This window comes from Octopus bimaculoides, chromosome 2, assembly GCF_001194135.2.
Source record: "Octopus bimaculoides isolate UCB-OBI-ISO-001 chromosome 2, ASM119413v2, whole genome shotgun sequence".
In the NCBI taxonomy this organism is placed as follows: Eukaryota; Metazoa; Mollusca; class Cephalopoda; order Octopoda; family Octopodidae; genus Octopus; species Octopus bimaculoides.
In genome coordinates, this window is record NC_068982.1 from 47,257,480 (window position 1) to 47,273,644 (window position 16,165).

Below are 16,165 nucleotides of genomic sequence, written 5' to 3' on the forward strand. Positions count from 1 at the left end.
AAAATTATTTTCTTCTCATTTGCTAATCATTTAGTGTGTGTGTGTGTGTGTGTGCATGCATGTGTGTGTGCATGCATGTGTGTGTGTGTGCATGCATGTGTGTGTGTGTGTGTGTGTGTGTGTGTAACAGAAAGAACTTAATATGGCTTATAGGTTTATTTTAGAAATATGTTAAGGAGAATTAATTTTGCACATACATAGACATATCACACATGCATACACTGTAGAATCTTATTCCAATAACAACTCTCAACTGTGTAGTTCTAAGGAGTTGCAACCAATTGTCCAAAACCACCTTTTCAGAATGAGAAAATTTTAATCAAATCTTAGATTTCTGATTTCAAAAGACCATTAATAACTTTCTTCAGATATCTCCTTCATTCTTATGAGCTGCAAGGCTCCCAATAAATAAAATCTCTAGTTGTGAAAGAAATCCAAGTATAATCTTACTGCCTCACTATATTATATACATACACATGCATATGTATATGTATATATACATACACATATATATAATTATATATACATATATATAGAATTATATATAACAAAACAGGAAGTTGGAAAATTTATTGGTGTTATATATTCACCATTACATGTGTTTCATTTGCTATTAGGAATTACAGAGTTTTACATGTAAGGAATTTCCTATTAGAAATTCTTCAGACAGAGAATTAAATAAGGAAACAGCAGGGATCTTACCCTTCCTATCTACATAACTTCCTAATGCCAACCACTCCGAGAGTTTAGTGGGTCCTTTTTACGTGCCACTGGCACAAGGGCCAGTCCGGTGGGAGTGTGTATGTATATATATATATATATATATATAAGAGTGTGTGTGTGTTAGCATCTCCTTTACTTGATATTGTGCAATTGTTCTAAAAACAAACATCACCACTATAAAAATAGTGTCCTTTATTTTCAATTTTTAGTGAAAACATCCAGATATGTCAAAATATTACCTTGCTTGAAAACAGGTGAGGGTTTGCAATGGGAAAGGCATCTAACTGTAGAAAATCTGCCTCTACAAATTACATCTGACCCATGCAAGCATGGAAAAATGAACTCAATGCATTGGTCAATATGGACCAATAGTAAAAGACAGTTGCTCAAGGTGCCACTCAGTGGGACCAAACCTAAAAGTACACTTCTAAACCACAGAGTCAATGAATTTTTATTGTTTTAGTTATCTTTTTATTTTTTTTTTAAACAGAATCTAATTTAACCTAATTCATTGAAGTTGTTTCAATCTAGCATCTTATTTCTTTTTTTGATCTTAGCTCTTCTGTTATTATTGTTCTTAAAAGATCTAAATTCATCAATTTGAGCATCTTCTCTGCCATTGCAGTTGGATTGGCTAATTCTAGGTGCTATAAAAGTAACAGAGAGCTCTTGGTGAACTCAAATTACAGTTCTAAATAACTACCTCACTTTCTTTCATTTTTATCATTAACTGTGTGATAAAAATATAAACATCTAAAAGTGGTACAACATGCTAAATTTCCCTCATATCACACTCTACTGTGTTAAAAAAAATTGAACAAACTCACTGGATAATGTAGTCCTTGATACACAATGCAAGATAAAAAAAATGGGATCTTCAAAGCTGAAATACCATTGTTTAATACATAAAACATGCAATTTGTCTACATTGTTAAACCCTTTAAAATGTCATTTTTCATATCCATTGGATAGGCATTGCTGTGTGGTATGAGAATTTGCTCCCCAACCACATGGTTCTGGGTTCAGACCCACTGTGTGGCACTTTGAGCAAGTGTCTTCTACTATAACCCCATGCCAACCAAAGTTTTGTGAGTGAATTTTGTAGACAGAAACTAAAAGAAGCCCATTTCATATTTGTGTGTGTGTGTGTGTGTGCATTTGTGTTTCCTTGCCTTGGCATCATGCACTGGTTATAAACAAATGTTACCATGTTTCAAGTGATGTCCTTCATTTCCATTATTCCTTGTAAACATTTGGTCATGGAGAAATATTACCTTACTTGGAAATAGATGAGGGTTGGCAACAGAAAGGGCATCTGGCCATCGAAAATCTGGTTCAACAAATTCTATCCGAACTTGGAGAAACAAACATTAAAACAATGACAATGATGATTTAAGAAAATTTGTTTTAGAGAAATAGAACAAAAAAGTCAATTTTTTTTACTGCATTCTTTCAAAGTTTGTTTAACTATGTATTTTCTTTTCTTGTGTCAGTATACTGTGATTTTCTGCTAATAACACTTGATACTAAAATTATGTATCCTTCTTGTCTTCTTATTTGCAGGTCCATACATGAAGTACCGTACATACTATGATATGCTTCATGAGCCAGACACCAATGACATTGAAACTGTGAAACCAATGTTACGCAGATTATCACTTATACCAATCATTGCACTTGGTTATTTTACCATGTCACATTTTTTCAGTATCAAAGTAAGGATAATTTGTTAAAATTTTGATTTTGTTGTACTTGTTGTTGTTGTTGTTCTTCTTCTTCTTCTTATCATCATCATCATCATTATCATTATTATTATTATCATTCTTCTTCTTATTATTATTAAGGTGGTGAACTGGCAGAATCGTTAGCATGCCGGACAAAATGCTTAGCAGTATTTCATCTGCTGCTACATTTTGAGTTCAAATTCTACCGAGGTTGACTTTGCCTTTCAAACCTTCCAGGGTCACTAAATTAAGTAGGCAGTTGAACACTGGGGTCTATGTAAACAACACATCCCCTCTCCCAAAATGGCTGCCCTTGTGGCAAGATTTGAAACTATTATTATTATTATTATTATTATTATTATTATAGCAAGCTGGCAGAATTGTTAGCACACTGGGCAAAATGTTTAGCGGTATTTCGCCTGTTGCTACGGTTGACTTTGCCTTTCATCCTTTTGGGGATCAGTAAATTAAGTACCAGTGAAACACTGGGATCAATGAAATTTACTAGTCCCCTCCCCCTAAATTTCAGGCCTTGTGCCTATAATAGAAAAGATTATAATTATTATCATTATTATTATTATTATTAAGGCAGTGAGCTGGCCAAAGTGTTACTGTGCCAAGCAAAATGCTTAGTGGCATTTTGTTCGTCTTAACATTCTGAGTTCAAATTCCACCAAGGTCAGCTTTACCTTTCATCCTTTCAGGGTCAATGAAATAAGTACCAGTCATGAGCTGGGTCAACGTAATCAACTTGTCCCCACCCCCAAACTTGCTGACCTAGTATCAAAATTTGAAACCATCTTTATTATTATTATTGAGTGAGAGAGCAATGCATGCCATCAAAATGACACTTGGGTACAAATATACAAAGCCCAATATACCCATCATGACTACACATCTGGTAAGGATACACCAGGCACATGCATCACAACCGTATGTGTACAACATGATGACCTTATATCAAGGTAAACAGCATATGACCTTGCAGGTGGAGCCCAGTTAGGATTTTCTTCAGGTTGAGTAGCCTATCCCACTCAAAAGGTCCCTGAATGAGGGTTGTTTAAGAATGATGATTGAAACACCCATGTTTCCAAAGCTGAATTATCCAAACTCCAAAAACTTCCTCTCAGCACCTGGCTATGATGCTTCCCATCTACTCCAGCTTGTGAACAGAAATGCACATATTGTCAGCCACTAATGGACATGCTCAAATGGTTAAGATCAAGCAACTGACAAGCAGATCTCTGGTATTGAACAGAATATTTGCTGTAGCCCATCTTTTTATACCAATACAAACCATGTACATGATAATACTTCTAATCAGTTAAGATGTATATAAAACAAATCCAGCTATTAACCAAGTCTGTCACGAGGATAGCCCCACCATACCTTCATCAGGAAAGATAGGCACTTTTTCCTCTGTCTGGTGGCTATTTTGGAAAGGACTGCATGGTGAAGAAGATTGAAAGAACTGAGAAAAAACACATTCTTCTTTGGCCAAGTTCTAAATAACTTGAACTCTTAATTGGAGTGGAAGGTGATGGTGGAAAGAGAGTCACAACCATACAGGACATCTGCTGAAATATAGGTGACATTGACAAGTGAACCCCATTGAATGGAGTTTACATTAACATGTAGGCTGGAGAGTACACATGCACTTGGCAGTAGAGATGATCAAGAATTTGTGATGTCCCTTGTTTGGCCCCAGATGGCTGTCCCTCTGTTGAGACATTTTCTTATTCCTTTATACTGTTGATTTTCATGCATGTTTTCTTGTCCTTAGTTCTATGCTAACCCTCAGCATCACTGCAATTTTTTCCTTATAATATATCTTCATTGTGGCAAATAAAGAAATAATGATTATTATTATTATTATTATTATTATTATTATTATAAACCTGTTCACTCCTGATTCTCGCTTTTGGCTTTGTTGCTGGATATGTTCAAATATGTATTTGTTCAAAAAAAAGCTTTTCTCCAAAACATGCTTAACCCACCTCTCTATGCTGTATTCTTGATATACAAAGCTATTTTGTCTGCCCCTCCCTTTCTAACATTCTGCGTACACTTTTTTCTTCATCTGTTATTACATCATTAGTATGGTCATAGAAAGTGGGTGGTTAAAAAAAACCCACGAGTTGTTGTATCACCTGTGTATCATTGGTTAGACCAATTTTTAAGCTTAGAGTCAGCAAAATGTTACAATGAATCCACTTTCAAGATGGTGGGGATCTATGAGGTAGCAGTAACCTTTCAGTAATAAAATGGCTTAAAAAGTCTGGAAGAACAAAGAATCATTGTGCTCATCATCGGCTGAAGAAGTGTCCAGACTCATCTATACAATCTTCTCCTTGAAATGCATCAATGATGATTTCATTGATTTCATTTAACATCTTTTTAATGTTTGCAAGCAAGCCAGCAATTTTTGTAATGTTTTGAGTTGCAAGAATTGTTAACTTGCTTGCAAACTGTAAATCAAGTTGATCACTAAACACATGGTGTAGGAGTTACTCTTTACTTTTAATAATGATGCATTGATTTGACAATTTGATGTTTGCATCTGCATCAGTTTGTCTCCTTTCACCTATGGCCAAGAGAAAGTTAAACCATAACTCATTTTCCAAGGCATTGACTCTAGTGTGTATGGGTAGCTATCAGTTGTAGCGACAGTTTTAGTCCTGAACTCTTTTGGATAGTCAAAGTGGCAATGCTTTGTTTTCTTGTGTTGCTTATGCATGCTTGCCACATTTGGATTGTCCGGTCCACATGTACTATGGAGCATGCATTTTACAACTCAGTAAAGTTCAGGATCTTCTTATTCATTTGTAAGCTCCACATTCACAAATTTGTCATAAATTATTGTTGTTTATGGTCTGCCATCAGGATACAACTATACCAACAAATGTGCATGAAGGAGGCCTTATTTTTGGAAGTCAACCATGGAGATTATCCCCTCCACTTCAGTGATATGCTTATTTTGAAGCTGATCTTTAACTTCATATAGAAGACACTTGAAAACAGTCTGGTCAACTGGCTGTTGCTTGTTCAGATTCCAGCTGCACAGTAATTTTTTGCACAACGTTGCATATCATTTTAATGAAGAGATCTGGCTTCCAAAAATATCTCACAATTGCCATTGTATTCTGGAAAAGCTTTTGCATGTGTCAGGGACCTCCCATAGAGGAATATGACAGCATTAATAATGGTTCAACCTTTCTAGATGAACCATGCACTTGTATAATTGTGTGTGCTTCTCTTTTTGATTATTATGAAGGAAATTTATTTGTGACCCCATACTACCTTGTTCTTGCATCCACCTTCTAGGCTGTCATAATAGTACAGAGTGTTTTAGGTGTTCTAAAATGCTATTCATATTCACCATTCAAATGCAAAAGTACAAAAGTGCAGAGGATCATATAGCATGTGCAAATGGTTGATAAATATCATTTCTCCTGCACGTTTATATAAAATGATCTGGCATTCATAGCTTAAGACTTAGCCCATTCCAAGAAGTATAGCACCCACCTCTGAAGCTGTTAAACATGCATAGGTTTACTCTCTGTGGATGCATTGATTTCCATATGAAAATCATGCATATTTTTGGCATCTCATCTGATATGAGTTTAAACTGCTACCAAAATGGATTATACTCTTGGATTAACTCTTGCAGTACCTTCCTAGTTTCATTTCTAATTTGTGGGTTACATGAGTGTCATTTGTTCAGCTGTATTTCAGGATTGGATATGTACAGCTATGCATAGGTTGGTTCTGTACTGGGATCTGATAGAAGACTCTTTGCAGTGTGGTGAGTAACTCTGCCTTAGAAGTGATATGCATATTCCACCAGCATTAATCAGATCTTTATCATGCTGTGTTCCAGGTGATGTGAATACTACTGCGCATTTGTACTCACGTATGTTTTTTTTTTTAATTCTCTGCTAACAGCATCATTGCCTGTGAATAAATCCATCAATTGGATTTGCTATTGGCGAAGTGGGCAGTTTATACTTTGTTTTCTCCACAGCATAGCATAAACACTGGATTATCTGGTAGAGTCTTCAACTGCTCTTGAAGCAACTTTTGCACTTATTGCAAATAGCATTCATACATCTCAAATAGTGCTGTTCAGCATTTTGATTTGGCTTTCTTGCAATTTAAAATGAGCAGTTCTATTACACAACTTTGGCTCAGTTTTCATGTCAGCTTGCATTATGCTGATTCCTGTTAGTGCCTTGCACCTGAGCCTGCTCAAACATTTCATTTGCATGTTGGTTTGCTAATTGTGATTCTTGCTAGCGTACTGCACCTGCTACTGATCAGATAATTTGCACATCACCTTACAAATCACTAATTCCTGTTAGTATGCAACAGCTGCTATTCCCCAGACAAATAATATACATGCCAATTAGCATTATACTGATTCTTTCTAGAACATCACACCTTCCACTGCTCGGATGATTCACTTGCATGTTTGTTTGCTAATCTCTAATTTCTTACTTTGTGCCTTCCACATTGTTCCAGCTTTTCCTTTTCATGCTCTTACTTCTTCTTTTCCTGATACCATCTTTGTTTGTCTTGGTGTTTTACTTCTAGTTTCAACCATTTCATACCCCTAACTTCAGCTAAAAGATCACTGTTAATGTTTTGAAACACAACAGGACTGAAATTACCAACACATTCTCATCATCATCATCACAATTTAACATCCATTTCCCATGGGTTGGATGACTCAACAGGAACTAGCAAGCCAGAGACCTGTGCCAAAATCCAACAGCTAGTTTGGCATGGTTTCTATGGCTAGATGCCCCTCCTAACATTAAGCACTTTACAGAATGCATTGAGTGTTTTTTACATGGCAGCAGCACTGGTGAAGTCACTAAGTAACTTGTAAGACAAGACCCCTTTTCTGAGTTACTTGGTGACCTCACTGGTGCCAGTGCCATGTAAAATGCATCCTGTACACTGTAGAAAAAATAGGAATAGGGATACTATTTAAAGCACAAAAGAAAAGAAAATGGATTGCTGCTTCAAAAGGAAATAGTGTAAAATATTAAAACCAGTACTCTTCTTAATGCATGTGTATCTTTGTGTCTTTTTGTGACACTTTGCCCCTGCCCCACCACTGGCCGATGCCAAGTCAAGTACATCAACATCAGCAATATCAAAATCAAATCAATCTGGCTTAAAGGGTATCACGAAAGGCCTGGTTGGAAGCCCAACCTTCCAAGTTGGGCCTCCAACCAGAGCTTAGGAAAACTGAAGGGCTACTGCAATAAGTGTGTGAATCTGAGGGGGCAGTGTGTTGAATAAAATCATAATACACACACATAAATTAAAAACAAGGTACTGCTTGACAAGTCACCTGATAAGACACATCTGCACCTACAGTGTACTACAATATTTGTACAGCATCTCACCTCCGAGGCACAAGTGCATGATGGATGGAAATGAGCGTAGTGAATAATAAAGAGTCTCTTGAATTCCATTTTCTTTCTCTCATATATATATATATATATATATATATATATATATATATATATATATACAGAGAGAGAGGGGGAAGAGAAAAATGTATGCATATACATCAATACATGTGTATGTAAGGAACTACAATCTTAGAATATATTCATTCATTCATATAATCTTATACGTTTGAGCAGCAGGAAGTTTCTGAAATATTGTAGTTTTGAAAATAAATAAATAAATAAATAAAACCTGAGTTGTTATTCAGAGAAAGGTTGTGTGTTGATAATATAAGGTAGAAAGTCAAGCACTATCAATAATTTTGAGTGGATTGTAAATTTGAAGGTGAAAGCATCTGTGTATTGCTATAGTAATATAAACAGCAGAGCTTGAAGAAGCAACCTGAGAGTAGACTAATGGTGTGTACATGTTTTAAGAGACAGGGGTTTATTAATCACATAAGTGTATTCTGAATGCAAGCTTTATATTGCCATCTGTCATTGTCACAAATATGAGAAGTTTATTATTACAGAATGAAAGATAATTGTGTATTGTAGTTTCCTTTTTGTTTTGTTTTTTGTTTTGATTTTTTTCTTAACCTGAACATGAAGCTAAAACTCTAGAGCTTTAACAATGTTTCGAATGTAGTTTCTATAAAAAAGAAAAAAATCATGAGGAACAATATGTAGGTGAGATACTAGAAAATAACAGCTGCTCTCATGAGGGAAGAACGTTTTATATTATCTTTGCCTTTCATCCTTTCAGGGTTGATAAATTAAGTACCAGTGAAATACTGGTAATTGATTAGTCCCCTCCCCTAAAATTCCAGGTTTTGTGCCTATAGTAGAAAGGATTATCTTTCTGTTTTTGTTGATTATGTCTGGTGGAAGGAACAGTCTTCATGACCTTTGAGGCCCCTTCAAGATTCATTATGCTTTTATTACTATTATACCTAAATCTATTCTGATTGAGAGCATTTCCAATTGAGACCATCCCATTGTTTTTTCTCTTTATTTATTTCTTTATTTATTTATGTATCACCTCAATGTCTGTGTTACTTCTGTCTCAAAACAGTCTGGTGTTATATGAAAGCGATTTGGCTGCTGTTTTCTAGTAACTCAAATGTTGACTCCCGCTGAAGAAGTTCCATCATTAATTTATCTGCTTATCAAATAAGTAAATATGTTAAGGTGGCGAACTGGCAGAAATGTTAGCATGCCAGGCAAAATGCTTAGTGGTATTTCGTCTGTCTTTACGTTCTGAGTTGAAATTCCGCCAAGGTTAACTTTGCCTTTCATCCTTTTAGGGTCGATAAATTAAGTACCAGTTGCATACTGGGGTCGATCTCATCGACTGGCCCCCTCCCCAAAAATTTCGGACCTTGTGCCTAGAGTAGAAGAAAATAAGTAAATATGTTGTATCTCAAAAAAATTTTGAAGTCTGGTAAAAGTTCATGCACCATCACTGGTATGAAATAAGAGTCTATATTGTTTGTGCATCATTTCAAAAAGAAGCTACCCCCATCAAGTACACGCACACACATACACAAATTTTGTACAAAACAGAAGCCAGACCATATGTCATCATCACTATTATCATCATTATTTAATGTCCATTGTCCAAGCTTTAATGTCTGTTGTCCAGTCTGATTTGGTATGGTTTCTACAGCTGGATGACCTTCCTAATACCAACCACTCTGAGACTGTAATGGGTGCTTTTACATTCCACCAGCATGGGTGCCAGTTGCGTGACACCAATATATACTCTGTGTGTGCGTGTGTGTAAACCATTAAAATACGTAGACATGACACATATAAATTTATGATGGCCATGTGTGAGTAGGAGTAATCTTCAATCTTAACCCTTCAGCATTTAAACTGGCCATATCCTACCCAAATATTTTGCCTGTGTTATGTTCAAACCAGCCAGATCTGGCCTCTCACACCTACCCTATAATGTCATTCTAAAAGTAAACAATTATATCATTGAAAAATACAAAGCTATGAAATAGTAGCATGATTAATTCAAAACAATGTGAATAAATAAGGATTTCATTTGATAATCTAAAGGGTTAAAGAGCTGCAAACATTTTTTACAAATTTCAGGCAGTTCGAGTGACCGCCTAGAGGCTGTCTCATTAGCTCATTGATGATGTTGTTTATCCCCCTGCTAAACTCTGGTCAAGCAGATTTATACATGTAAGTTCATTGTTAGAGTAAGCAAATATTTATCTAATATTACATAAGATCTTATATTGGGTCATCCCATAAATAATTTTTTAAATTGCATGAACTAAAAGTCAGAGGGAGACAGGATAAACTACTTGCGTCAACTTTCTATAAAAGCAGGGAGTAATTTTACCTTCTACTTATTCTTAGTGCAAGTTTTGAAGAGTGCATTTCGATCTTAACAGTTATTTTTTCAAAGCTTTAATGGAAGAGACAAAGGGGCATATTTGGCATACTTTGGTTTATGAGTATAATAAAGGCAACAATGCAATGGAAAGTGTGAGAAATATTTATGCAGTATATGGAGTTCAAACAATAAGCATAAGTCAGTATCAAAAGTGGTTCCAGAAATTCCGAGCTGGAAACTACAGCCTAGAGAATGAGCCGCATCCTGGAAGATTGGTAGAGTTTGACAAGGACATCCTGCACACCCTGATGGAACAAAATCCCATTGTAATTGTTGAGGAACTAGCAGAGAAGCTTAGATTTGGACATTTAACTAGTCATTCAAGTCAGCGCTAGAAGAAAAATGGCCATCTTTTGTTTCAAGATGAAAGGTGTTCTTCCATCAGGATAATGCTTGGCTACATACAGCGAGGATGACATCCCAAAGGCTGGAGCAGTTTGAAAGGGAAACGATGCCTCACACAACATATTTGCTTGATATTGCCCCATCTAATTATCATTTATTCTGCAGTCCTCCAAATCATTTGGACAGGAAAAATATGAATTCTGTAGACAAGGTTAAAACAGTACTGTAGGAGTATTTTTCACCACAGACAAGTGAATTTTGGAAGAGGGACCTTGCAAGTCTACCAGATAGATGGAAGAGCATTGTATAAAATGAAGGAGAGTATATTTTAGATTAAAAAATAATTTTGCTTATCTTAATTTTGAAAAATAAAAGAATTATAAAAAACCGTATTATTTATGGGATGACCCAATACTTCTGTCCATCTTGCATCTGGCATGATTCTAGATGTGCCATATATCCCATTGATTATAAGATTTATGTGACATTTTCCCCCCATCATTATGTCTTTCAAAGTTAATAATAACTGGGGTTGCTACTCCTCACAAGAATACTGTATCTGTTAGGCTTTATATCCTTGTCAATCCTTAAAGGGCAAGTAATACCAAGATTGTCAGGATTCTCAGCTGCAGTCTAGCATCCATCTCTTAAACTAACCCCAGTACTTGACTGGTACTTTATTTTAATGACACCCTCACCTCAGAAGAATGAAAGGTATACAGGAGGAATGTGCTGTAATTCTTTAAGCATTAATTGTTCTTTGGTTTCAAAAGAAGATGCTAATTGGTATTCTGTTCAAATGCAAAATGAATAGGAATCTCTCATAACATTTCATTTAACCAAAGGTCATTGTTATTGTAGCTTTTGTTATTACTTTGCTTGCTTGTGTAAGCATCACTTTGTACTGCAGTGAGCCTGAGAGATTAATATAAATAATAATAATAATGGTAATAATAATAATAATAATAATCTGCTTAGGATTACCGAAGCATTAGTTTCCAGCTGAGATTTGCCCCAATTTAACGCTGATTGATGTTAGCAAATATAATCATCTATAATTGTACTAGCAAAGCAGATTTACTTCCATGATAATTGCAGAGTATAAATTTGATGTGTGAATAAGTTGAAGGAAGCATATAAATGTATCTGTAGAGGTGTCTAACATCATAAATACATATATGTGTGTGTGTGTGTGTGTGTGTGTGTGCATATATCATATACAGAGTGTCCATAAATTACCTTTACAATTTGAAAAATTCAGAAAAAAAAAAAGGATAAAGATAACCCAGCAGAGTTTATTGGAAAACAAAGGCAAACAAATAAAGTTTTATTAGAAACATCTGAACACTTCCACGCGAGCTCCATTGGTTGCATGCAACCTGCTGAGTTGTCCTTTTTTTTTTTTTTTTTTTTTTATTCCTGGATTTTTCAGTTGTAAAGGTAATTTATGGACAGCATGTATATGTCTATGTACATGTGCTTGTTTGTACATGATGTATGTATGTGTGTGTGTGTGTGAGATGTATTCCATCGCACAATGTGTGTGCTTCTTATCAGTGTATAAATAGAAACCTGCTTTTTACTTCTTCCAACTATGACCATTCTTTCCTTTTTCAATTGTAGTGTATCTAGATCTACATTATCCTGTGTGCTATTCTCTTTTTAAGACAATAAGAATGTGGTTGGTTTTATGGGGGTTTGCCCTGTTATTTCTAAAGGTTCCAGCAATCACATAGGAGCCCCTTTATTTATACTCATGATAATATACGATCTAGGAAGATTTTAGCAAATGATTTGAGAATGTTGACACTTAAAGCTGACTGTGCAAAAACCAAGAAATATCAAAAGATAATGTATTAATCCTTTAACTATCCATTCAATACTAGACGGAACTTCTTACTTTGTCTCTTGACCTGCTGGATATAGCTGCCAAATTTCCCTCAATTCATATTATTGCCTTAAAAAATCAACAGAGACAATGGATAATACAGTTTTAAATACACTATGCCTGAATAAAGGTGGACTGACCATGGCTGGATTGCCTTTGATTATAGGTCTGCTTGTTCAGAGTTTACTTGGGACTGGACCACAATAGCTACTGATCTATTTAGTGTTCCTCATAGGGGTGAAGGGTATTGTGAGGACTGAAAAGTGGGTTAACAAATTGCTATGTTTTATAAAAATTAGGGGATGGTTTTAAAACTTTTTAAAATCATCCAACATTGTGTGATAAAGAGGAATTATATGGCTGTGAACTCAATTTTGTTTTCTCGTCATTGGGATTATCATCATCATTGTTTAACATCTGTGCTCCATGGGTTGGATGGTTTGACCTGGAACTGGCTACCAGGGAGCTGTCCAGACTCCAACTGTCTGTTGTGTCTATGGCTGGATGCCCTTCCTAACGCCAACCACTTAAATAAGTGTACTGGGTACTTTTTAAGTGGCACTGGCACCTGCTAGAAACAGCAGCAAAATTCCCCTCAAACCAACCTTCTAGTAAAATAAAAGTGGATATGTAGGATCATATAGTCCTGGATACATTGTCTGAAAATAAAAAGGAATGGTCATGACTGGAATGCGCTGATGACAAGTCTACTTGAATGGAACTGACCTGGGTTAAACAACAACCAAGCCTTTCATAGATAAACACATCTTCTCTCTCATGTCCTTAATATTGATTTTGTAGCAGACAAAAGCTCATTTTAGACATGATGGGAGTCTCAGCAATGATATTCACCATAGTGTTTGACTGGTGTTTATTAATCAAACCTGGTTATTCATTTATCTAGAACAGTGGTTCTCAACCAGAGTCCATATCAGATTTTTGGGAGTCAGCACAACAAAATAGTAAATTGGAGATCCACAATAGTATTTTAAGGGCCCCTGAAAAAATTTTGTTTTAGGTCTATGTATTGGAAAAATCTGCTAGGTTTCTTTCTCTAACATTTTACATTTTTAAACCTGCACAAGTTAATGTGTGAAAAACAAAATAGGAATTTTGAAAGAAGTATCTTTAAAACTAGTTTTTAAATATCAAATGGTTCCAAGAGAATAAAATGGTAATCCAAGGGGTCCATACATAAAAAATGGTTGAGAACCCCTGATCTAGAAGAGCGATAAGTAAAGTTAACACTAATAGAGATTAAACTCAGAATGAAAAGAGCTGTAACTAGATAGCTCATGACATTTTATTTACCCCTCTACTGAGTCTACCTATCCATTGCCCCGTCTCATATCTATTATATTGATTTCTAGCATATGCACAATGCCCAAAACTTTAGAGGGCAGGGTACATAGTTGATATCAACCCTTCAGTACTTGACTGGTATTTATTTTATTGATTCCCAGAAGGGTTAATAGGCACATTTGACCATCACTGGCTTTTAACACCAAACAACACTAAATTCTGCATAGCATTTTATCTGACACACCACTAATTCTACCATTTGACCTTCCACTTATATCAATAGTGTGGATGCAAACATGACTGGGTAGTTATGAAGTATGTTACACAACCACGAGGTCCCCAGATGTGAACCCGCTGTGTAGTCTATTGGGCAAATGCACTTGCCATAGACTTAGACCAACCCAAGCCTTGTGAGAGAATTTGGGGAGATGGAAACTGTACAGAAGCCTGTCAGATTTTTACCTATAATTTAAAAGCCCAACTTTGTGTCATGCCAGTTCTAACCTGAAAAGGCCTGTTATAGGTAAACGTGTCTGTAACATATTCAGCCTCTTCAGATACCAATTCTATGAGCTTTCATCGAAAGCAATATGTGAGTCTATCACCATCATATTTATAATATTGAAACACCAGTTGTTTTTTTGTTCTTTATTGTGCTTTAACTTTATTCCTTTATTTCAATTATTTGACTGTGGTTTTGCTGGAGTTTATGAAATAGACCCCAGGACTTATTAGTTGTAAGCCTGGTACTTATTCTATCAGTCTCTTTTGCCAAACTGCTAAGTTATGAGAATGTAAACACACCAAACCCAGTTGTCAATCGATGGGTGGGGACAAACACTGACAACAAAGACATGCACATAAATATATATATATATATATATATATATCAATGCTGGGCTTCTTTCAGTTTCTGTCTACCAAATCTACTCACAAGAGGCTTTGGTCAGCCTGAAGCTATAGCAGAAAACACTTGCCTAAGGTGCCATACAGTGGGACTGAACTAGGAACCATGTGGTTGGGAAGCAAGCTTCTTACCACACAGCCTTGTTTTTTTGTTTTTGTTTTTTTCGTCTTCTATTTATATCTGGATAAATTGTGGCACATTAAGATTATATCAATTGAAAGATCACAACCCAGTCTCATTACTTAACAGTGAATTTAAAGCTGATTTTCATTGATGTTGTTGTTTTGTTATGAAAGCTTCAAGAGAAAATAGTTTTAAGAATTTAAAAGAATTAAATGACTTAAGAAAGTTAGCTGAAATTATGTGTGGATAGAGTCCAACTGGAACTCACCCAATGTAATTCATTTGATGCCTGCAACCATTACATTTTCTAGTCTATAGAATGGAAGAGAGGACTTCTTCATAATTTGTTTTGTATTTTTCCAATTCGCGTCATAAGGTATTTATGTTGATTGCCTGTTTCATATCCTTCCTCAAGTCTGATATTTCACAATCCTCAAATTTTAACTCTGCATATTTATATTTGCACATGCAGAGCAAGGAGTACATTTAATATTTCTTTCTGGTTGTTTTATTTTGTTTTATTATTTTTTTTATGCTGTAATGCATTCTAAATTGGCCAATTTCTCTCTCCCTTTCTCTGTAAATACAACCTCAAAGATGATTACACAAACACACTCAATATGTATGTGTGTGTGTGTATATATATATAGATACATATAAAAAATTATGAGTTATTGTTGCTCCATTTCTTTTCTTATATATATATGTGTGTGTGTGTGTGTATATAAATATTTATGTACATATGTATATGTGTGTGTGTATGTACATCTATATATATATATATCAATGTGTATATATGTATATATACATATATCTATGTGTATATGTTTGTGTGTATCTGTGTGTGTGTGTGGCAGCCTTATGAAAGAATTTCAGAAACTTGAATTATCTATACAGTATGTGTACATTGAATGTTTAGAAGTGTAGAACAGCTGGAAATCATGAGGTCGACACATATGCTGGCTTATGTAATAGAAAGCATTTTATTTATTCGCATTTTGCCATTCTCCAATTAGGCTTGTATTTTGCTTTTCACTGTACATCATTTCAGATTTTTCTACTTCAGTGCATAACCTAACTAGTGGCTATAATCTTCAGAAGCTGGAATTAGCATTGTGTGGCCATTCATAAAGCGATTTCAGATTACTTTAGAATAGCTTTCTACTTCTGTTGTATTTCTTCACCTTCACTGTTATCTCTTTTCTTTCGTGTAAAAATTGTAATGCATTAGATTTGAATGCAACATTCCTATGTTTTGTATATATACACACATAC

The 16,165-nt window shown here is 35.3% G+C and overlaps 1 protein-coding gene across 1 annotated transcript in view; it reads left to right on the top strand.

Annotated features, from left to right (window-relative positions):
* LOC106877275 (lysophospholipid acyltransferase 7) overlaps window positions 1–16,165 on the top strand; it is a 110,406-nt gene that overhangs the window by 86,125 nt on the left and 8,116 nt on the right. Inside the window, exon 4 of the mRNA XM_014926141.2 lies at window positions 2,287–2,438. Coding sequence (XP_014781627.1) covers window positions 2,287–2,438 — 152 coding nt within the window. The remainder of the gene's footprint in view (window positions 1–2,286; window positions 2,439–16,165) is intronic.